Below are 22,347 nucleotides of genomic sequence, written 5' to 3'. Positions count from 1 at the left end.
GATTACAGCGAAGGAAGATTTAGTGCAGGATAAATGGTTGTAATGTTGAGCGTCCTTGACTGGCTCAGTTTGTGGCGAAACATAATTAGCTGTGTGACCATTAAACTGTTTAACCAGGATCCCGCTGAGCTGAGCTCCAACCACTGCTGCGTGAATTCAGCCCTCCTTGGAAAGTTAATGGGCCATGGGGGAGGATTGAGCTAAAATTAGGTAACTGAGTTTCATCCCGACTATGAGATTTGTCAAAGTCCACAGAATCCCCCCCACACACACACACCACCACCACCACCACCACCTTCCCCCCACTGTCACCACCACTCTTTAGGCTGTTGGCAGATTCATTTGCGCTTGACCTAGTTAATGTCTCTGGAGAGATGGAGGAGTAAACACACGCAACTACCTCTCTCTCTCTCCAAAAAACCTGGAATTTTCCACACTTAACAAGCCCAGTTCACAGGTCAGGCTACTGGGGGGAGGGGCATTTTGGGCTTGAAGGTTACTACAGGGTACAATCAGCAGCTTTTACAGCTTTATAACACTTTGACTTTATACCTGGTCTGACCATAGTGAGTTTACCACCTTTATCTAATTAAATACCTCCCCAGCATCAAAATGTCATGGTGATGTGTCAGTGATTTTATTTGATTTAGCCAAAGGTTACATCTATAAAGGAGTGAAATTAAGTTTCTTTGATTTCTGCCTTTAAATGCACATATGAGCTGTAAATGGGTTTCAGTTAACAATTATCAGTGTAGTGAGAGGTAATGGGGGTAAACATTTCTCTGAGATAAGCATGTGCTTCTTCTTACTTTCCCTTATCGTAAATGTTTTTAAATCTTTTGTTTTAATACCTACCTTTATTTTTTTTATTAAATACAAGTGTTTTTACAAGGTACTTCCACTCACTTCAATTGGCCTGAGTGAAATGATTGTATACTGCCTGTTTATCTATGCACCAGCCTACCTGCACACACTCAGCCCGTGCACTGTAGATTTATTTAGAAGAACTAGATACCAGATGGAAAGATGGAAATTTTTGCTGCAGTACTGTGAGTGGCCACCATGCCAGATTGTAAGCAAAGCTTAGCGGCACCCTCCAGGGCCTGGTGCACAATAGACTTATATAGAACAACCGTGATTATATAAAATGAGCCGTGCACTCGTTGCACATGAGCAGAGTTTTCCACAGGGCGTATTGCTAAAGTTCTTGTGCAAGCTAGTTGCACAAGAACGGAAGAGAAAGTGAAGCCAAACTTTCCCAATCCTAACATACTAACTTAACAGAAGTGAGTACTAACAATAGCCATGCTCGTGGTTTACGTTCATTATGACATGGGGTAGTTGGATACAGTTAGCGATTACAACAATGCTCTTCTCTTTAGACAGGGCCTGAAGGGAAGGGCATTTTTTAGGTTGGGCACTTTCAAAATGACTCTTGCTGGTTTCTCCAATTTTAGCAACCCCAGCTTAAAGGTATGGCTGGTCCAGGGTCCAAGTAAGTCATGACAGTGTGATGGTGAGTCAACATGCACAAGAACATGACGCTGAAACTGGGGCAGCTAAATGGAATTCAGCCATCACTAGTTTTATTATTTGCACCTGTGATGTTCAGACCGTGACACGTCAAAATGTCTTCTGTGAAAAAAGGGTCCTGAGCTGTGTCTAAAATCACTCCCCTGGAACTCATTCACTACTCATATAATACTTATATATAACATAATGGACACTCAGTAGCTTTAGTGAGCAGTAAATTCAGACTGCAGACATTTATAAATCATTGATTTTGGCATTTACAAAATGTGTTGCAATGGACTGTGGGACTGTTAACAGAAAGTAGGGTACATGCCAACTTTCTGCAAAATGAAAAACAAGAGACAAAAACTCTGTCTGGACAAGGAGACAACTAGTTGGATTCAGTACATAGTGAACTGTGTTGACTTTCTCGTGCATAAACACATCCTTATTTTGTGAAACAGTCAGTAAAATAAATTGACCTAGACCTACAGTTGGACGTAAAGTCACTAATTAATTGGCTATCATACTGAGGTTTCGTTGATACGGACATGATTAGTCTCACAAAACACCTTTTTTTCTCTGGTAATGGACCTTTACCTAAATATAGGATAATTTGCCTGAAAATGTAGTCTAAATATACATGACAGGAAAATGTCTTATTATTATCGTATTAGCTTTGATGCTCGGGCAGCAAAGTCTGAATCATCCAGTCCTTTCTTTTTCTTGACTGCTTGCTGAAGCTTCATACTGTATTGACAGAATAATAAAAAAAAGCCCTGTTGCACACTGCAGCTCACGTCATAATCAGGCTCTTCATCAGCCTCGTGGTGTCTTTATTTAACAGTAGAAGACTCACACATTTGAACATTATTGAAGTACCAGAAATGCTGTGAATCATGCTTTCTTATGCGTGCTGAATTTTCAAATGCATATGAAATATTGAGAGCAGTGGGCTTTAATCTATGAAGTCATCATGCTAAAGATCACATGGAGGGATGGATGCGGCTGTTTGCACATGTGTGCACTTGTGGGCAAGATGGGACGACACGAGAAAGAGATGGTGGGGGCGAACCAGCTGAGGTGACTGACTGGAAGATCACTGAAGGAATTAGGAAAGGGAGTGTAAAAATGTGAGACAGGGCAGTGAGGGGGCAGGAACAGGATTAGTGCACTGTATGTAGAGTGATAGAAGGTATGTGTGTGTGTGTGTGTGTGTGTGTGTGTGTGTTGGGGGGGGGGGGGGGGGGGCAGGGGAGTGAGAGAGACTGTGTCACGTGTATGCCAGAATAAGCACAGAGCTGCACCGGGGCGTTCTCTGGACACAGCAGCGAGTCAGACCCTCAGTCCCTCAGGTCCTTTATGCTCATTCCACATGTACCTTCTGCAGCAGCCACACTTCGACACCTGTCCTCCCCCTCAGATAATCTCGACTCACCCCCCAGGCTTTTCCCTCGCTATGAACACAAATCTGAACCACTTTGTTGCAATAATTCAGTCTTATTCCCACTCCACCGATAAACATTTCCCCATGAGGGTAGAGGATGTGGAATGTCTTCATCTGTGCACATGCTTGTATGCAGCTTTACCAGTAATATGTTGCTGACATTTGAAGGCTAATACACACATGTGCTTCCTCATTGCAGCTCATGCATAAGAGCAACCCCAGTATGTGTCTTATGGCTAACTATAGGGTAGAGCCACCACTTAAAGTGCCATCTTGCTCTCTCTGTTTTCAAAGGATGCGATGCAGGAGAAGCTTACTCCTCTCTGTGGCCCCTGCCGAATCCCAGCACTGCTCCTCAGAAGAAGGCTGGAGAGATGCCAGGTACTTTTTTTCACTTTGAAAGGTTGGGATGACATCCAAACAAAAGAGCTGTGGTCCTAATGTGGGCCTCACTATGTTATGCAAGTGTATGACTGCAGCAGCAGCAGCAGCAGCATATAAAAAAAAAAAAAGCATAAAGCCCACGTTGAAGCTTTTCTGTTCCCATTGGTAAGGAGAGCAGAAACCTCACACCTGGGGCAGGGCCAAGGACACGTGTTAGCCACAAACAACCCCCGCTATTAAAGATCTGTTCTCGTTGGAAATTTTTTGAGGACTGACTCTGTAAACGCACTGTAAAGTTACTCTGAATGGGTGACTACTGCATGTGCGCTCCTCTGCTCCAGCAGTCAGGTGTGACTGTGAGGCATCTCAAGGTGAAAGTGCAGTCTGACATTTTGCCTCCTGGATAAGGGCACCGCGCCCCCCCGTCAGCTCGCGCAGCTACCCTGACAAACATTATTAGTGACATTAAACATAACTCCGAACATTAGAGGCTTCACTGGTGATAAAGAATATAATGTTGAGAGAAAAACATACTTTGAATGACATGATCAGACACTCTAATACCTTTTTATTCTGCAAAATTACCTGTTGAAAGTATTTTTTGGTCAATAACACAACTGCCTTTTTTCAAACGTATTTCTTATCCTGCAGTTGTAATTGTGATATAGTAATATAAATAGTAAATAGTAATTCATGGACTCTAGGGTGGCCAATGTGAAAACATTTTCGACTTTTCTGTTATTTTATAGACTAAATAAATGAATCAACTTATGGCACTCAGAATAGAGCGCATGCCTCCAACCACTACAACAAAACAATGCAGATTAAATCACAATCACCATGGTACTGTGGAAGAATAATACATTTTTTATAGATCCATAATTTTACTCAAGGCTGCATCTTTTTTTCCTGATGCTATTACTTACAGAAGAGAGTCAGAGAGTGAGGAAGGAAGTTGGCGAACAAGACCAAACGTACCGTGAATAAAGCTTAAACAAAACCTTGTCCGTGAACATTTCTGCCTGAGTCACGGAGATCGATTTACATGAGCAGCGATGAGAAGCAATGAAGACAACAACTCCCATGATGCCACGCTACTAACGCCCTTTTGTTTTGATGAGTTTTCTGATTTTTTTTTGTTTAAACATGCAAATGAGTCATTATGTAATTGTTAATTGCTAATTTGCATTAATGTCCAGAGAAGAAACCTGAACTAAGCTAAACACCTAATTGTGGACATTTTGAGTCATGGAAACAAAACATCCATAAATCTCAAAATGTACGTGTGCATGATAAATTGATGTTTTCACCTGTAGTCGCTAATAAACAGGTGACCAGGATCTGGGGGTGACAAAAAAAAAAGAATAAAAATCTACTTTCAAATGTGATCATTTTTGAGACTTTCAAACTTTTTTTTTTGACTTAGTTCGAAAACTTATAAGCCCCTGACTTAAAAAGTAGGAAATTTGGTGTAAAACCGCACAACTAGCAGAGGTCACATGCATGAATTAGGGGTATCACGTTTCACGAGGCCATCGGACCTTGTCCATGTGACTGATCAAGTGATGTAACATCATGATATCTCTGTTTACCCTGTGCAGGTTTTTCAGTAGCCCTAAATCTCTTCAAACCTGTGAATGTACACGTTTGCGATGCTGTCAGAGCGGACCTGCGATGAAGTTTCGGGTCAAAACTCTGCTATGAAAGTGCCGTGATCGTGAGCTCTTCTCTGAGTGGTTGTCTAGTAATAAATTATCAGCCCATATTGCATCACTTCTAGATGGGATCTCACACTGAAACACCCACATAATGATCCCATAAAAGTGCTAGCAGAGGGAGCGTGGGCAGCTCTACATCGGACATAGATTTGGCGGCGAGCCTGTTGTCAGCAATTTCGAAAGCTGTCCACAGGACACCTATCAAGTGAAGACTTGATCAAGACGTGTCTGAATCATGTCTGCATGTGATCGTTATCTGCTCATTTCACACCACATGATCTCAACCCTCGGATGAAAAGTGTGAGGAGAGCAGTCACAGCATGTGTGAGCTTCACTTTTTTTTTTTACTTTTTCTTTTTTTATCTCAGAAATCCTCTTACATAACCCTAACCTTCACATTTAGATTATATTATACTGCTACTAGCTTAAAATGTTACATCATCCAAAATCAATATAACACATCTGCTGACGGCAAAGATAAGCTGCAATAACAGTGATTCTCAAGAGAGCTCGGCCTATTTTAAAAAGGCCCTTTTTGAGGTGGAGACCAATGCTGAAAAAGCCAGAGTCTACGAAATGCGCCTCGGCTGAAGTTCCAGCCGAGTGAAGGAATTATTCAATGTGCTGTGAAGGCAATGCTTGTGGTGAGCTCACAGTCCTCTGCATCATGCGTAGCCCTCCTCATCTGTGCGTGGAGTGCGCAGGCTGGAGCACTTACATAACCCAGTTAAAATATACCCCAGTCACATGTAACGTTCAGCCCTGCAGATAGATATCCCACTGTCGCTTGAGCTGCTCTGGCAGCCGTTCAGACATTAGAGAGAGTATAAACACACACACACACACACGCACACACACAGAGCCACAAAAGATTTGACAGTGATTCGCTTGCCAGACATTCTCAACTCCCTGCATGTGAACTGTGTGTGGAAAATAGTCAGAGAGCTTTCTCTCGGAGTGAAGCGCATGTGACTGAGTGGAGCTGGACCGGGAAGAAGCCACAAAGGGAGAGGGAGGGTACATGACGGGCTGCCGGAAGTCCAACCCTTTAAAGTCACAAAAAAAATCACCCAGTATCACTTCTCCACTGACTACATAACCTCCAACACCGACTCTCAATCCTATTGGTTGAGCCTTGCCACACACAACTGGCACTCCCCACCCCCCCACACCGTTGCAGCGTGCCCACATTATGTGCAGTCACATTTCTGGTGTGTGGGTGGGGTTAACTCCGTGAAACTAGCATTTACTGTAACAGGATGACATATCTGGAGGAGTGAGCTGCACTAGTGAGAAGTGGAAGACACGTTTTCTAACCAAGATTAACAAGAGTTACAGAGTCCAGCCTCTGTGAGGCTCTGACCAAATTATGCAAGCAACACATTTATGTGCTTTCAGGTTTTTTGTTAATCGTGGAACATATGTAGAGGGGCATTTGATGTGTTTTATTTGCTGAAAACTTTAAGATCCGAGCTGCAAACTTGTTTTTCAGCGAGACTTATGAGTGCAATAAGGCTCAAATCCCTTGTAGACGCAGACAAGCTCAATTTATTTTAAAAGACGAGCAGCTGGTGCAAGGCCTTGAACTTTACAGGAAAAAAAATTACGTAATCTTGTTTTTACAAAGCTGTGAATCACTGCGAGGCCTAAATATACTGCATCAACTGTAGCCAGCCAGTGCATGTGTCTTTAAAGGATAAGTTCACCCAGAAACAGAAAATTGACCCATTATCTGCTCATCCTCATGCCGATGGAAAGTCAGGTGAAGTTTTAAAAGTCCACAAAACATTTCTGGTGCTTCACAGCAAAACAGTGTCGCAGCATTCTCCTTAACAACTGGAGTAGATGGGGACTTGTTTTAAAAAATGAAAAAGCAACCAAAGAAAAAACATGAAATGGCTCCACACAGTTAATCTGGAGTATATCAAGTCTCTTTTACCTTGTTTTTTAAATCTACTTTAGTTGTTTGGGGGAATGCCTCAAAGCTGTTTTACTGCGTAGCTCCTGAAATGTTTTGCGGACTTTAAAACCTCACTCAACTTTCTTTCGGCATGGGGATGAGTAGATACTGACTGGATTTTCACTTTTAGATGAACTTTTCCTTTAAGGTCTGGTCCACACTGTCATGTCACGTCTCACATGTTTGTGTTTACGTTTCTGTTCCCTGCGGCGGCTTCACTTGTCGTTAACGTGGTTATGGACATTCCAGCCGGTCTTCTCGTCTCTCTGCGCTCAAACCAAAACCCGTGCTTGGGTAAAAACTCCCGCTATTAGTGGTGAGCAGTTATAATGTGAATAATGCTGTGGAAAGCCGGGTGATTGGTGTCCCAATTTAGAGACAAGCAGACACACACACACACACACACACTTAGGCACTCACGTCACTATAGGTCCAGATTTGGGTACAGGACAGCACATGGCACAAAGCCAGAGCTGAGTCATATGCACAGCTCGTTGCAGGGGACAGCTGCTCGTAAGACACGACACACACATACATGTTTCCTGCCAGCAGCACCCAAACACTCATATAAACACCCGTATCTCTTTGCAGCACACTTGCAGGTAAGGACACGCTCTCTCACTATGCAGCATGCATATGACGGTTCAACTCAGGCTATCAGCTCCACACTCCCATCAAATGTTTTCATATAGCTGTTGCATTAGACGCCCTGTCTGACAACGAGCAGCAGATTTTGCAATATCTGTGCAAGACACTTGCAGGTAAGGACGTGCCCTCTCAGTGTCCCCAGCATGAATGTAAAGGGTCAACTCAGGCTATCAGCTCCTCAATCCAGTGAAGGCTGCCAATGGCTAGTTATTGCATTAGACACGTCATCCTGTCGGAAAATGAGAAACAGATTTTGCCGTGTCTGTAAATTGTACACACATGCATGAAAGCCTCAACAAGCCACACTGCTTCCAAACTTTTCTCGGTCCATAGGGTGAGGTTTAGCAACGCCGCTCACCCACGCACACATGCTGCAATCCTCCAAAAGGGATGGTTAGGGCAGATGTTCAGTGTATGCCCTATAATAAAGTAGGCGTGAGGCTCTGATTTGGCTTTTATTTTTTATGAATGAGAGCGGGAGACATGCAGTCTCTGTGGGATACAGAATCAGCCAGCCTCTCTGACAAATTGAAAATCACAGTGCCAGTTTGTGTTGTGTGACTCATCTCGGATCCTGACAGGAGAATGCACAGATAAAAGAGTTTCCCTTTGTGAGGAGATTGCAAATTGCTGCTGTTGTTTCTTTATGTGGATGACAAATTGCGGCGCGACTAAACGAAGCCGGATTACAGTTAACGCATAAATGTTCCCGGAGATTACACAGAAGATTTACTGAAACATCCAGAACAATGTGCGGTTAAACACTGAGAAACACTTTCACCAAAAAGACATTTGAGTAGCCGTGCTAATCTGTTACTTATTTAAATAGGGACGTTGTTGCCTCCACATTTCATACTGTGTGTGTGTAGAGTTCAAAGTGCTTTGATCCAAAAAAGAAATGTAGATGTCTGCTTCCTGTGCTTTGAAGGGGATGTGATATACTCCGCAGTGATTTGGAAGTCTTGAAGACAAAAAAGGGAAATGAGCGTTTGCTGGGAATCTGTAGGAAGCTCTCGGTCGTCACAAAGTCTGGGGTCACCGGAGGATCCGGGCCTGGGGAGCAGGACTACAGGAGACTGTTTATGGGATGTTTAAAAGATTGCAACAGGCTTACAAGACAATTAAAATTCAACGTGAGTGGCTCTCTGTGCCAGCAGGCGTGTCACCTCGACCATCTTTATGGGTGCTCCGGTGACTGCGGTGTGCCGTCTTCACAGCAGGATGTGATTAAATGCACAGCAGCAGAGAGAGTAAACCCACCGTTAGGACACCGGGCGGCTGGTGCCCTTTTCCTGCCCGCTCTTCACTTCGACAGCTGCACATAAAACAAAAAGTGCCCACATATGCTCCTCTATGATCACTTGACCACAAAATGCTCGTAGATTTGAATGGCACGGGCTCATTATAGAAGCACAGAAGACAGTCCAAGTAGCCCTGTCAGACAGATTTGTACCCAGTTATTAAAACAGTCTGGGCAACGTCTTTGTCTCCGTAAACATCTCCCACTTGCTTTCTTTCACGTGACCTGCTCACTCTGCAGATACAAGTGTAGGAAATGTGATGTTTTACATACTGTTTTGTCCTCAGTGTCAATTGAGGGAGGCGAGCAGAGGAGAGGAGGCTGGTTATGCGTTTTGAGTGGGTGTCTCCCAGTCGCACGTGATCACGTTTTCTGTGAGAGGGTTCGTGACTCACTACTGGCTCCAAGCTCAGGATCCTCGTCTGGCCTCTGACAGAGTGCTCCCTAATCCCACCCTCTCAGGCAGTCAAACAGAGGTCCTGTGAGTCATGCCTTAACCGACACTGTGGCCAAAGAAAAACACAAAAAAAACATGCAGACTGAAAACACTCCGTGTCAACAGCATCTTCGATTACAGTCAGTTTTGCTCGTAAAATGATTCACTTAGTAGGGTTTTTTAAAGATGAGTAACACGACATAATGACGAATAATTCGATTGTAATTCATCTGATTACTTACTTACTTACTTACTTACTTACAACTTAATGACTCATAAACATGCATCCAAGTTAATACATTTGCTTGAATTCAACTTTAACATACTTTCCTTGAGTATTTGCATTTTGTGCTTCGTCATACTTCAGCTCCAACACATTGTTTCTATGCCTCACACGACAATATTTATAGCCTGAGCAAATTTCTAACCCGCGACACATTATATGTCTTGAAAAGCACTTGCTAGGACTGAGCAACAAAATCAAATATCACAATATGACTATTGATACTTTACCAAAATATTAACACAATGAGTTTTGTGATAAATACTCATCAGTAATGTGGATATAGTGAGTCAGTGGGCAAGTATTAGAAGAATTAAAAGTAGAACAGTCTGGTAAGTTAAGAAAATAACATCACTTTACTGTAATACAATACTTAAATAAACAGTATGACAATATTCAAAATCTTAGACAGGATATAGTCTCATATCACGATAATGGTCTAAAATCAATATATAGCCTAGTTTAAGATATATAAACTCAACAGTAGGGTTGATTTTCAAGCTAGGATAACCTTCTTCGAAAATATCACGGTTTCACAGTATACAGTATTATGTAATTTCTGTTATGATTAGAAGGATTATTAGTTACAGACAGTAAAAAACACAAAATCAACAATAAATATGAGGAACACAAACCTCCAGGGGACATGTGTTACTCCTCCAAAGCAAAATACACTACAATACACAGCAATATACTTTCCTTTTCTTTCATTTCTTTTAACTTTTTATACATTTTGTCTATATCAATGCATCAAATTTCGAAAAATATATTTTAACCAGGAATATTCCAAGTGAAATTCAGAACAAGGGAGTCCTGGCCAAGACAGTGGCATGAGAAGTTTCAGATAAATCAAACAACAATTTAAAACAAACAAAGTATTATTATTTTTTTTAATTGAAACCATCAGCTAATTACATCAAGACAATGAATTCAGTAACGGGTCATGTGCATTCAGTGGTTAAATAGCTCTTAATCATATTTTAGTTTAAAGGTGCTCTATGTGATCTTGATTTACTGACTTTTTCTACCTAAACAAACTAAATCAACACTTCATGACTGAATAAACAAACTGACCTTAAAGGACAACACAATTTCATACTGTTTTACTTTGTTTATATGTGGCGGACCCTGCCACCTTTCTAGCTTCAAAAAGTGTTCTGGACCTTTTTTTCCTCCGAGAACAGCTTGTTTATAACTTATTTATATTGTAAATATAAAAGTGAGAGTTTGGATTTTGTTTTCCAAACCTACATAGTGCCCCTTTAAGATGTCTCTTATCTTTTTGTGTACTAACTTACCACAAAGTGTGTAAAAACAACTGTAACATTAAGCTACCGCTCACATTCTTGTTGTAACAAAAACACGACTACATAACACCGACACGTTACATCACAGCCGACCTAATCAGGATTTTTTTTCATAGGGTGCGTTTGCTTCTTTAACTAACATGTGAAAACTTCTTCCTCTTAAATACACTCTCGGGGAGAATGCCTGTCTAGACAACCCCTGCACAAATATAGTCTTCAGAGGTGTCCTTGAGCAAACATATAATAGCAGATGTGCAAAGAGGAAGGTGTTATCAGTTGCACGAGCAGCAATTTCTGCCTGAAACACTGCAAGTGTCCAGATCCAGTGTGTGTGGTGTGTTCAAGTGCTTTTTTTGGACACGTTAAGTTATGAAAAACTGTGTGTCCTTGAGCAAACAGCTTACATGACCCATCACAGTTGCTCCTGGGAAAACTGCTGACTGCGCCTTTACCAGGCTCGCTCAGCTTCGCCGACATGCCACTGGTCAGGCATCACCGTCCGGATGATATAATGAGGGAGAATGCCTGCAGAGTGACCAAAACTAGCCCCGGATTGACTTTTCGCCCAGCTGCTGATGAAACCGATCCGCGTGTCCACGTGTTTGTGTCATTTCCATCTCGTTTGCATATGCAAACCGGCCTCGCCTATCGCGCCGCAGCTGCACGCACCGAGGCGTCCGATTGGTCAGTCGGGTGCGCGCGGGGAGCGAATGGGAGAGCGGGCCCGCGCCGGTCCCGCCCACCCAGACACGTTGCCTTGGGAGAAGCAACACGGGCCCGATCGCTGGCTGTACCGTCTCCACACTCACACGCCGCACGTCCAACACATCAGCTGCTCTCTGCCCGACGAGTCCTGCTGGATTTACCGCTGAACAAACGGGGAGAGTTTAAAACCGAGCCGCTCCATCCTGGGAAAGGTACGCACCCTCTCCGATCACTGATCAATAACCTACACATCAGCGATTATACGTGAGTGTGTGTGTGTGTTTGTGTGTGTGTGAGGTGGTTTTTATTATTCTTATATGTGTATATATATATTTTTTTAAATCATCCACAGGAATTTTTGACGCAGACGCGAATAACGAGACACTTAAACGCGATGATGGATTTAATAGATTTGACATGACAGATAAAAGGCGTGACAGCGAGAGGCTTATTATTGCTGCTGTTAAGTGGTTTTATATAATGTAACAGTGCACGCTGCCAACATCTACTATGACTGATGAGGAAGTCTATTGTGTCTGATGTGAAACCTGCATTTAGGCTGACACAGCGGATCATCCACTTTCTCGCGTTTTTTTTAGATATTTATCTAAGATGTGTCCGTCTCTGGATGTGTACAGTGCTCTCGTGTAATTTGTCACCGTTTTTATTTTATTATTTATTTATTTTTAAATCAGAGTGTGTGCAGTGGAGGGCATCTCTGCTCATGTGCCCCACCTACACAGGTAGATGGAGACGTGGAGATCCTAAAAGGCTATCTGGTATCTGAGAAATGTGTGTCATACAAGAAGCAGGAGGTGTTATCAGCTGTACAGCAGCAATTTCTGTCTGAAACGCAGAAAGAGCCCAGATGTAGTGTGTGTGTGGTGCGTTCAAAGGCCTGGGACAAGTGCATTTTTGGACAAGTTATAGCGTGTGTATGCTGTTTTCTTTTTATAATATTAAAAGGGAGTCATAGCACTCACTTTACAGCGTGCGTTTTGAGCTTTATGAGGAATATGGTTTTGTAATGGAAATAAACATGAGTGACTGAGAAGGTCATTGTGTGAGATGTGTGCTTGGGTATAACACGATCTGATTTATATAACAGGAATATTCTGCAAACGCTTCATAAAGGACACTTTCTTTATCAAGATTTAGTCATACATAGGCCTACTTTATACTACTTTTAGATTGGTAATTGGAAATGAGTTTTATTTCACCTTACTTGTGGTGTTTAAGGAGCATCTGGGATGGAATATTAAAACAGGCGAGCCTCCAGGTACATATAAGCTTGGACAAATCACCCAACATTTGGATATAAAATGAATTTTATTACAGCTGCTGTTCCCCCTGCTGGGTGATTCGCCTGGCCACTGCACAAACATTTCCCTTGCACATCGTTTTGTTTTCACTAAAATCAGTCAGCTGTGCCCTCCGCTACCCAGTAGCCATATTAAAACCTGCGATCGGAAACATCCGAGTATTCTGGTTTAACTTGCATCATGTTGGGGCTTGAAAAATCAGTAAACCTCTGCTCCACCCTCCTCCTGTAACAATAAGATCAGGAGGGTGGTCATCCCTGAGACAAAGAGCCAGGCAGCAATTAGCCTCAAATTTAGCAGGAGATAATGTCCCGAAAATGCTGCTTTCACTTCCTTTTTATCTGGTAATCGCTGAGGAAACATGTTGGAGAGATGCAGAGGTCCCACAAGCCGTTAAGCGTCTGCGCAGAGCGTTTGGTCAGAGGAGTTTTTATCCTGCATGTTGTGAACAAACAGTGCCAGTCTCCCATTTGTAAAAATCCCTTTTCCCCCCCCCCACACAAGTGTCACTTGTGCTGATGGGAGGTCTGCAGTCTGAGGCATTGGTCGTCATGGTGGCAGACCCCTGCTCCCTTTGTGTAAACAAGCTAACAATGTTTATGAATGACTGTGGTGGTAGCAGCTGGCAGGGCCGCCGATGGAGCCTGAATGGGGAAAATTACTCAAGCTGTAAAATGAAGGAAATGTGTCCCTGCGTGACGTCACGACGTGGAGATTTATAATGACGATAACTGCGAGAGACAAAGGTCTGAGGGCTTGGCTGGGTCAGTGTGGACACGAGGCTGTTTGGTGTTTGCTTTTGATGGTGGCCAGTCCGTGTTTACTGGCTCAGGTGTTGCATCTGCAAAACAAACAGGTCATTGTGGCCTCAACAACTGTGATCTTACTGCCACCATCTGCTCAGAGTGCTCTGCTGTGTCTCTGCGTTTATTCATGCCTGCTTGGAGGTTTTAATCCAGGCTAACCTGCGGTGTTTGCCCAAGGACACTTCAGCAGGGCATTGTGTCTGCTGCTGCATATATTTGCTGTTAAATATCTTGAATGCCTAGCTCATCTTTATCACTGTTCTGCCTGCTACTTTGAATAACGAATTGTAATATATGACTTTCTGTCTGGCAGGTCAGTGATGGTCAGTGCTAGTTAGAGCCTGCAGCCGAGGATGTCTGCTACAGATTCGGACAACTCCATTGACTGGCTGGCTAGTGACTATGAGGACAATGAGAGCGAACAGGAGTTTGACTGTACCAGAAAGCACAGCCAGCCTCCATCCCCCAGCAGCCCGCCACACCTGGGCCCGTCTGACAGCAGCTGCCGCCGGAGCAGCGAGGTGAAGGAGGGCGACAGCGACTGGAGCGAGGTCAGGCAGGCCTCCAGTCAAGGATCTCCCCCCGGCTGCACGGAGACATGGGACAGCACCATTGGACTGTGTAAAAGAAAACAAGGAGAAAAAACTAATGGCAAAAACACTCAGCAAGCACTGAAGAGACCTCGCAGCTCCGTGGAGGAGGAGTGCAGGGAATGGCAGCTCATTTCCAACGTGTCAGAGAAGAACCGACTTTTCAGCCGTAAGGTGAGCACCGCTGTGGGCCGATGTCTGTTTCCCTCAGGAGGTGGTTGACAGTGGCAGCAAAACTAGGGCATGCCCTATCACCTAGATAGACTCCCCTCGCTGGTTTTGACTGACTGTCTCATGCATGGCGTTTCCAGTAAAGATGATCCTCCCGAATAACAACTGTATAAGCAGAATTAGTCATGCATTTCTGAAGAACTACAATCAGTCCATCATAAATCACACTCGCAGGGGGGAGTTTCCATTCTATATAAATCACGTTGAGCAGCTTTTATCCTTTACCTTTTTTAAAAAATGAACAGCCGACTGTCAGCTTTTTCAACAGGTTTTCGAAACACGTTTTGATTGAGACGTATCTATTTTCATTTTCAGTGCATGGAGCTACAATGCTACATTCATCCGCTGTCATCTATCTTGAATGGCCTTCGTTCAGGGAGATACAGAGAACGTAAGTCGGTCATTTTGTTACCTTTTCTGCTCTTATCTCCAGGAAAATCTCAGTAGATTCACACTGTTTGACACAACCATTTCTTAGTCGAGTCTACACCTCTTTCCTCTCTGTTTCTTTCTCTCTTGTGTCTCAGAGAAAAACAATAGGCCTCATAGACAGCGTGCCACTCTTTATGGAATATGTGTCCCTGAGATTTGAGAGCAAGATGTCTGAAAGATGTATTGTTGTAGGACTATCAAGTAACCACAAGTATTTCCTGTGTGTTTGTGTTTGTCTATCTATGATAATTGAGTTCGTTTTGGGTGACGGTTCACTCATGAGTGACACTGTTTTAAAATGTGCCCTTTAAGAGTTAGAAAACACATTTAAATATTATATTTAACCAAGTGAGAACAAGCCGTGTCACACTTGCTTGTATGTTAGCAGCTTGGCAGAGCTGAGAGAGAATGTACTGTACTGTACCACAGTCTCCAGTAAAACAGCAACTGTTTATGAGTCGTCTAATAGGCATCAGGAGGGCCCGTGTTCAGGCAGGTTCTGAAAACTGCTTAATTTGGGATCTTTGTCAAACCCAGACCTTGTGTGACCCGACACTTCCTGACCACAGACGCAGGGAGTCTGTTCACATTTCACACAACCCATATGCTTCACAGACTCGGCCCTGCAGTCAACACAGTTCATGTGGCTTACGGTACAACTTTGTTCTTTTCCAGGACTCAGCAGTTTCCAGGAGAGTGTGGCCATGGACAGGATCCAGAGGATCATGGGTGTCCTGCAGAACCCCTGCATGGGGTAAGTGTCCTCAGCGTGGCCCACATGCTGTTATGCACGGAACAATGAGCTCTATCATCTTATAAGATTCAGTATATCTCTTGTGGATGTTTTTGTAGCTACAAACACAGAAAACCAGAAAACCTCTGTTGCTCCATCTACAGTACATTCAAACTACACAGTGCTGGTCGCCGTCTGTGGGTCAAAGTGGTCTCCAACATGTCCGTGACACATGGCTCACAGCAGGTTGCTCAGCAAGGAGCTGCTGCTACCCCCACACACTCAGGATAAATTTACCGCCGAGATGGCTGGCTCTCACTATAGCTGGGCATCTTGTTAAAAATGTATCAGGCTCCACTGTGGGAGCAGCACACTTGTGTGTGCTTGATTAGCTCTCCACTGGCCAGACGGTATAATGGAGTATGATATCACCCCTTTGAAGGAGAAAGTCTTAGTCGCTGTAATACGATCATTTGTAAACGTTTTGATGTTTTACATTTGTTTTGCGACTTAAAATGGCATAAAATTGGCTGCGCTTGTCTGGCATTTTAGCATCTGGTTTTGTATTTTTAAGCACAAGGCAATATGGTTGAAAGTCCTGATATCAATAGGAATATGAATAGGATTTATTTAAATAATTACATGTAGAATAAAAAAATAATTTAGCTAGTTTTTCATTTTTTTTTTTTAATTTCAGCTTCCTTGAAAGGTGCAATATGTACAAATTCATAATCCAAACAAATAGAGGCACAGAATATCATCAGAGAAAGCTCTAATTGTAGCTGCTCTTAGCTAGTTAGCTCAGTTAGCTGTGCAGCTAGCAGTCAGGACTGGGAGCTGCACCTTTTTAACACATTAATTTGGATTTGGTTCTGCATCTGCCAATCATGCTTTATTTTGAATGAAAAGATGAATTCATTTAGTCTGTGAAATGTAAAAACCATGACCAACCAAACAATAAAAATCATTTTAGTGCTTATTTGGACGACAAAATCACGCACGTAGCCGACCATTTTCTTCTGAATATAAAGCAGCACCACTGATACCTGAATGTCTCACTGAGCAGCCCGTCACTGAGGCCTTGCATTAAGGTGTACTGATATAAGATAAAGTACTGCTGACTTTGGCACAGACTAATTGGAGCCCTTACCCACCAGCTGCTGCCTTCATGTGGGAGACAAAGAGTGGGTGTGGCAGCCTCCCAGCAGACAGCCGGGGCAGAGGCTGGAAGGTGGACTAAAAACCACCCCCACCCCCTCCCGCCGTCACTCCCTGTGCCTGCTCAGTGCTGCCAGCTGGCAGCCCCTGCAGCAACACAATGGTAGATAGGATCAAAGTGACTTTTTTAGCAGTCACTGTTGCGGATAATCTTTCACATGAATTTAACATGCTCTGAATGGAGTATAGCAGGAAGGTGCTGATCATATGACACGGGCTAATCCCTACCCACCATCTGGTTTTGACGGGTGGGAGTTATTGGGACGCAGCTCGTTCTCTCTCTATCTCTCCGCTGCCCACCTCCAACGAGAACTGCGTCACCGCAACCAGTTTATTTTCACAATGACGCTGTTGGAGGCCGTTGTGGCTTTGGTGTTTATATTTAGAGGCGAGCAGAACTATTATACATCAGGCCACGTGTGAGAGCAAAACATGTGAGAAATGTTCTTAAGACAATCCCCCCCCACACACACACGCAGAGTACAGGCTTTGCTGAGTGAGTGTAAGCGTGCACTCGCTGTTCAAGGTTGCGTATTTCCTGTGTGAGATTGATAGAGATAAGATTTCAAAAGAAGAGGTTGGCAAGACTTTTGGTTGATTACTCACATTCATGCCTGATAGTTTGACTCACATTTCTCTCTTGTTTCTTTCTCTCCTTCTTTGCCTTTTTCCAGGGAGAAATATATGAATATCATTCTTAAAATGGAGGAAATGCTGAAGAGCTGGTTCCCTAATGTAAAACTCCAAGACCAACTTGCTGCCACCCAGACAGAGGAAGCCGTTCCTACCAAGAAACCGAAGGTAAGGTTGTATTTAAAAAAAAACAAAAAAACAGAACTGTTGTATAAGAGTTAGACGAGGCCTGCTGCCAAGAACATATGGTGATGACGCAGAGAAAGAGGGACGGAAATAACTATTATTATTTAATCACAGGTCTGGGATAGGGAACGGAGGATTAAAAGCTATTTTTACCGAGGTGTTACAGCAGTCTCAGGTTCACTAAGAACAATGACAGAGGAGAAAAGGTAATTTTGGAGGAGTGTCCCTAAGGGGATAACAAAGGTTAGAATACTCTGGAACATTCCTTTGCATTTAATTGGGGAGGATTTATTTCTGTGGCTAATCTCGACACACACCCTCCCATAAACAGGGCTTTTTATTAAGTCACCAAGCTGTTTTGTACTTGACATTGGTCAGACTGTTAGCAGAGGCTTTACAGTAGGCTAACTTTAAAGCTGGCATAATTAGTATTTCCATATTAACAATGGATGGAACTGCTGTTTTTATAATGTGAAACCTGACATTTTTTCAGGGTTTCTCTCGTATTTTTGTAATCTGCAATTCCTTAAACTTTATTATAATTAATCATCATATAAGCCTATGTTTGCCCTGTGCAGGGGTAAGTTAAGGCTATACAGCTATCTGTCACCACAATCTGGAAACCCACAACCTGATTCAAGGGGGCACGTGCTCAGTTTGTGTTTTACCTCAAATAAATTTTAAATACTATCTCCCCCAAACCCCCTGTGTTTTGAAACTTAAATGTTAGCAGGCTGGAAGAGTTGTTGCTCATTGTTTTGGTGTTGTGCTCCTAAACCTTTACTGTTTTGGCTCTCATCAGCTTTTTTCAGTGATAAAGCTCGGATAAGCTAAGTGTAGCGAGTGCACCAAACGGATTTAATTAGCAACAAGCTAATCACTTTGGACCAGTTAGCCGCTAAAGAACCTGATGTTTTTCTCAGGAGTTGTGAGAAACCAAAACAGAGCTTGAAGGAGAGTGAGTCTGCTACTTGTATTTTATATTTTCTAAGTAAATAAAGGTGCAGACAAAGGGTGCACATGCAACAAGAGATTTGAGTGAACATTTTGTTGTTAATCATCGATGTTCCTGAATAATAATCTACTAAATAAACTAATTAACATTATTTTTCCTTCTTTTCCGACAGCTATCTTCACTGACCACCCCTGCAGCCGTGAGCCCTGTCACCATCAGTGACCCTCCAGCCGGCGTCAAACCCCTGAGAGTCACCGACCTCACTCCTCCTGGAGCGTACTCCGCCAGTAACCTGAAGTGGTTCCACACTTCACCCATCTGCTCCCCGACAGCAGAGCAGGCCCAGGCTGGCCCCAGGCACCTGCTGGCCCCCAGAGACAGAGACCTAACGCAGGACAACGCTGTGTCCTCCAGCACAGACAGTCTCACTAAGACAGACTCGGTGCCCAGGGGCCCTCCGCCGGGTAAAATTAACGCCCCCTGTCTAGAGAGGCTCCTTAAGTCGACAGAAAGCATCATCACCCCAAAGGGGACGGGTGGTTTGATGGACAGCAGCTGGTCCTAGTCCACACAGAGGGCTGGGTGTCCAGCTGTAAGCACTGCACAGCCCAGCTTAGCCTTGCCCACCCTGCCGGGAGCCAGTCAGCTCGCTTAGCCCATTCCAGCCTTCGGGGGAGACGGGAGCCTTCATAAGGGACGTCACAGATTCCTCTTCAACGTGGAAAGAGTGTCGATGAACATGTTGTACTCTCTGTATGGGAATGTGCCCTCTCTGACATGACACGTGTCTGCTTTAGTTCCCTTCTGTTGACTTTTCTTTGTTTTTTCGTTTGCACTCTTGAATAGCGTGTGTGAGAGTGGGAAGGATAGATTTCACATGCCGAGATCACCACCGGAGCGAGTGATTTCACAACTGAATCGTTCCCACTGGCTTGTAGATGCAATAAATACAGTTTGAGTATCTGTGAAAACCACCATTAAGCCTGAAAGGGAAAGAATTGCAGGAGTAGTTTGTGCTGGAAGGGAGCATTTCAGATATCCAGACATGTCAGTGGTCTACATATTGTTGTGCTGAAAAATGTGGGTGAAATGTGATGTTATTTTCTCCCCCCCCCCCCCCTCCACACCCTCCCCCCCAACCCCTTCATGACTCCACTCTTAAGTTTATTGATGTGACTGTTACTGATTTGTATACTTTATAAATAAGTCTTTTGGTACAACTGTTCTACCTCAGTGGGCACCACGTCACAGTTAGTGAGTAGGAATGTGAACGCTACAAAGTGTGGACACCTCATCAGATCTGCAGTGAGCCAAACGGCCTCTGACAGCGAGGTCTGCAGTACGAGTCGTTCTGCTTGTACAAACAGAGGATGCTCTCTCCATGGGGATTCTCTCGTGGCCTGACTGGTGCCATTGTAAAGAATGTCAACTGAAGATTTCTTTTTTCGAGTCTCCCAGTAGAAGGCAAACAGTGCCTGTAACGTCAAGCTGTGCCTGTAAGCCGGTTTGATAATAGCGAGAGAACCGTTCAGAATACCTGCTCCTCTGTGGGATGTACAAATCAGGAATTCTCACTCTCCTGCCATTCTCCTGTATCAAGTAAATTATTCAGATCTTGCCAACTACTTTCTGTGGTGGAGTAGAACAATTCTTTTATTTTGCCACAGAACTGGACAGTATGATTAGACCAGCAGAGAGGGACAAGGTATTTCTCTGTGTAAATCTTACAGAAAGGTTGTCGATTTACCCTGAAAAGTGGCCTTTATAGTGTGAATTTTATACTTTCAAAATAAATGTGGTTATCTTTGTTTGATGCAAAATGGCTACAGATTGTTTTATTTTGAAATTTCTTCTTACAGGCTGGTGGAAGTTCCCTGAAAGGAGACCTATGATGCTTTTTTCAGTTTTGTCCTTCAGTGTTTTAAATATTTTCTTGTGCATTTAAAAACATCTTGAAAGTTAAAGAGGTCAAAGCCCACACCAACAGAAGCTCCTCTCTCCCACAGAAAACACTGCTCCTTAAACGCCTCGCCTGTCATTCCGTGACTTCGTGACATCACACTACATCACCGTGTCACACATTTGCATTATTTATACATAGCGGCTAGTTTGTCACATAAGAATCAATTTAGCACTGTTGTCGTTAGCAGTGCTGGATCAGGCGTGTGTGAGCTGACCAATCGGAGCAGACACTATTTGGTAGGGGAGGTCTTAAAGAGACAGGACCTAAAACAGAGCATTTCAGACGGAGGGGGAATACAGTGCTGCAGCACTGCATGAGAAAACTGATGTGTTTTTTGAGCATTAAATCATTAAGGCATTTAAACCTATTCTAGTAGTAACCCAAAATAAAATTATGTACCTGAAAATAAGTATATCTTTAAATACAGAGAACCAGCAGTGGGGGGTGATTGATTTTTTTTGCTCTTAAATTTCCTCAAAGAAAGCTTTTCTACCTTGACTGTCACTATTATACAGTATATATCTCTTTATTCTATTGTTACACTCAACCCTTTCACCTCTACGTTGGGTTGAATATTCAAAAACTCTTTGCAGTAACAACAAAATACTTTTTTCTAAAGAGTAAGACACAAGAGGGAAACTATGTCAGCAAAAAGAATCCATCAAATAACCTCTTTTAAACTCTCAAATTAGCTCAATTAAGCATCAAAGAACCCCAAAGAAAGGTTGTTATCTGATTTATACCACACTTAGACCAATTATAGGGTGAGTCGAGCGGTAAAACCTCAAAGCGAGCTCACTTCCTGACAGAATAATACGATTTATTGTCTGTAAAGCAGGATGTAATTTTCACTACTTCAGCTCTGCTGTACAGACAAAGTGAATTTTCAGCATTTCACAGAAGTGCAGTGAAATGTACCAGCTCAGTATCACTTCACATTTCTCAGAAAGCGTTGCTGTTGTGCGGAAGGTGGGGCTTTTTTTGGTGTATGTGTATGTGCGTGTGCGTGTGTTTGTTTTATGTACCTACAGACAAACCAGACGGCATGGCATGATAATTATAGAGTTAATGATTGATGTATGCCTGTCATTATCAGTGACGTAAATGGATCACAGGAACGCCTTTGCTTGGGTAAAATATTTGGAAATTCTCCATATCCGATTACTGTAATGGTGCCATGTTACCTGTTACTGGCAGTTCAACGCACTTTCTACAGAAACAGTTGTCTTCTCCCACTGCCTGGAGCTGCCCTCTGTACACTGTAAACTCTACCTGCACTGGCACAAGACGTTCAGTCTGCCAACTACAATTCAAAGGGATCTGGCTTGTGTTACCAAATGTAAAACTGCATACTGCCATCTATAGGTGTAAAAGTGAATGTCATCCATTATTTGTTGCTCTGCAAACAGAAGCACTAAAGGTTCATGTTCAGAAATACATTACAGATTAGCACTGCGGTTAACATTCCTCTTGTTCATACTCTCATTTGGGGAAACACACATTCTTGAAATTTGCACCATAATGCTGCTCTGGAGTCGCTTTCATTTGTTCAAGCCGACCTCGGTGAGTTTGAACATT

General features: G+C 43.2%; 1 protein-coding gene across 2 annotated transcripts; it reads left to right on the top strand.

Annotated features, from left to right (window-relative positions):
• The first annotated feature begins 11,759 nt into the window (after positions 1 to 11,759).
• ciartb (circadian associated repressor of transcription b) lies at positions 11,760 to 20,626 on the top strand. 2 transcript variants are annotated; one of them, XM_073471696.1, is made up of 6 exons: positions 11,760 to 11,912; positions 14,142 to 14,592; positions 14,965 to 15,040; positions 15,757 to 15,835; positions 17,707 to 17,833; positions 18,979 to 20,626. In XM_073471696.1, exons 2-6 carry the CDS (start codon positions 14,182 to 14,184, stop codon positions 19,369 to 19,371), a joined length of 1,086 nt encoding a protein of 361 aa, XP_073327797.1. In that variant the 5' UTR covers positions 11,760 to 11,912; positions 14,142 to 14,181; the 3' UTR covers positions 19,372 to 20,626. The 2 variants fall into 2 exon arrangements, with proteins under 2 accessions (XP_073327797.1, XP_073327798.1); XM_073471697.1 differs by having other exon boundaries at positions 11,889 to 11,964; positions 18,979 to 19,465.
• The last annotated feature ends 1,721 nt before the right edge of the window (positions 20,627 to 22,347 follow it).

The sequence above is a fragment of the Pagrus major genome, chromosome 8, assembly GCF_040436345.1.
Source record: "Pagrus major chromosome 8, Pma_NU_1.0".
In the NCBI taxonomy this organism is placed as follows: Eukaryota; Metazoa; Chordata; class Actinopteri; order Spariformes; family Sparidae; genus Pagrus; species Pagrus major.
The sequence above is the reverse complement of the archived record's forward strand: the minus strand, read 5'-3'. Positions and strand labels throughout refer to the sequence as shown.

Bases quoted from the DNA above. Each gene is read 5' to 3' on its own strand.
- ciartb (XM_073471696.1), top strand. From the start codon at position 14,182: ATGTCTGCTACAGATTCGGACAACTCCATTGACTGGCTGGCTAGTGAC. The intron at 14,593-14,964 runs GTGAGCACCGCT...TTTCATTTTCAG, and splicing joins ACCGACTTTTCAGCCGTAAG to TGCATGGAGCTACAATGCTA. The intron at 17,834-18,978 runs GTAAGGTTGTAT...CTTTTCCGACAG, and splicing joins TTCCTACCAAGAAACCGAAG to CTATCTTCACTGACCACCCC.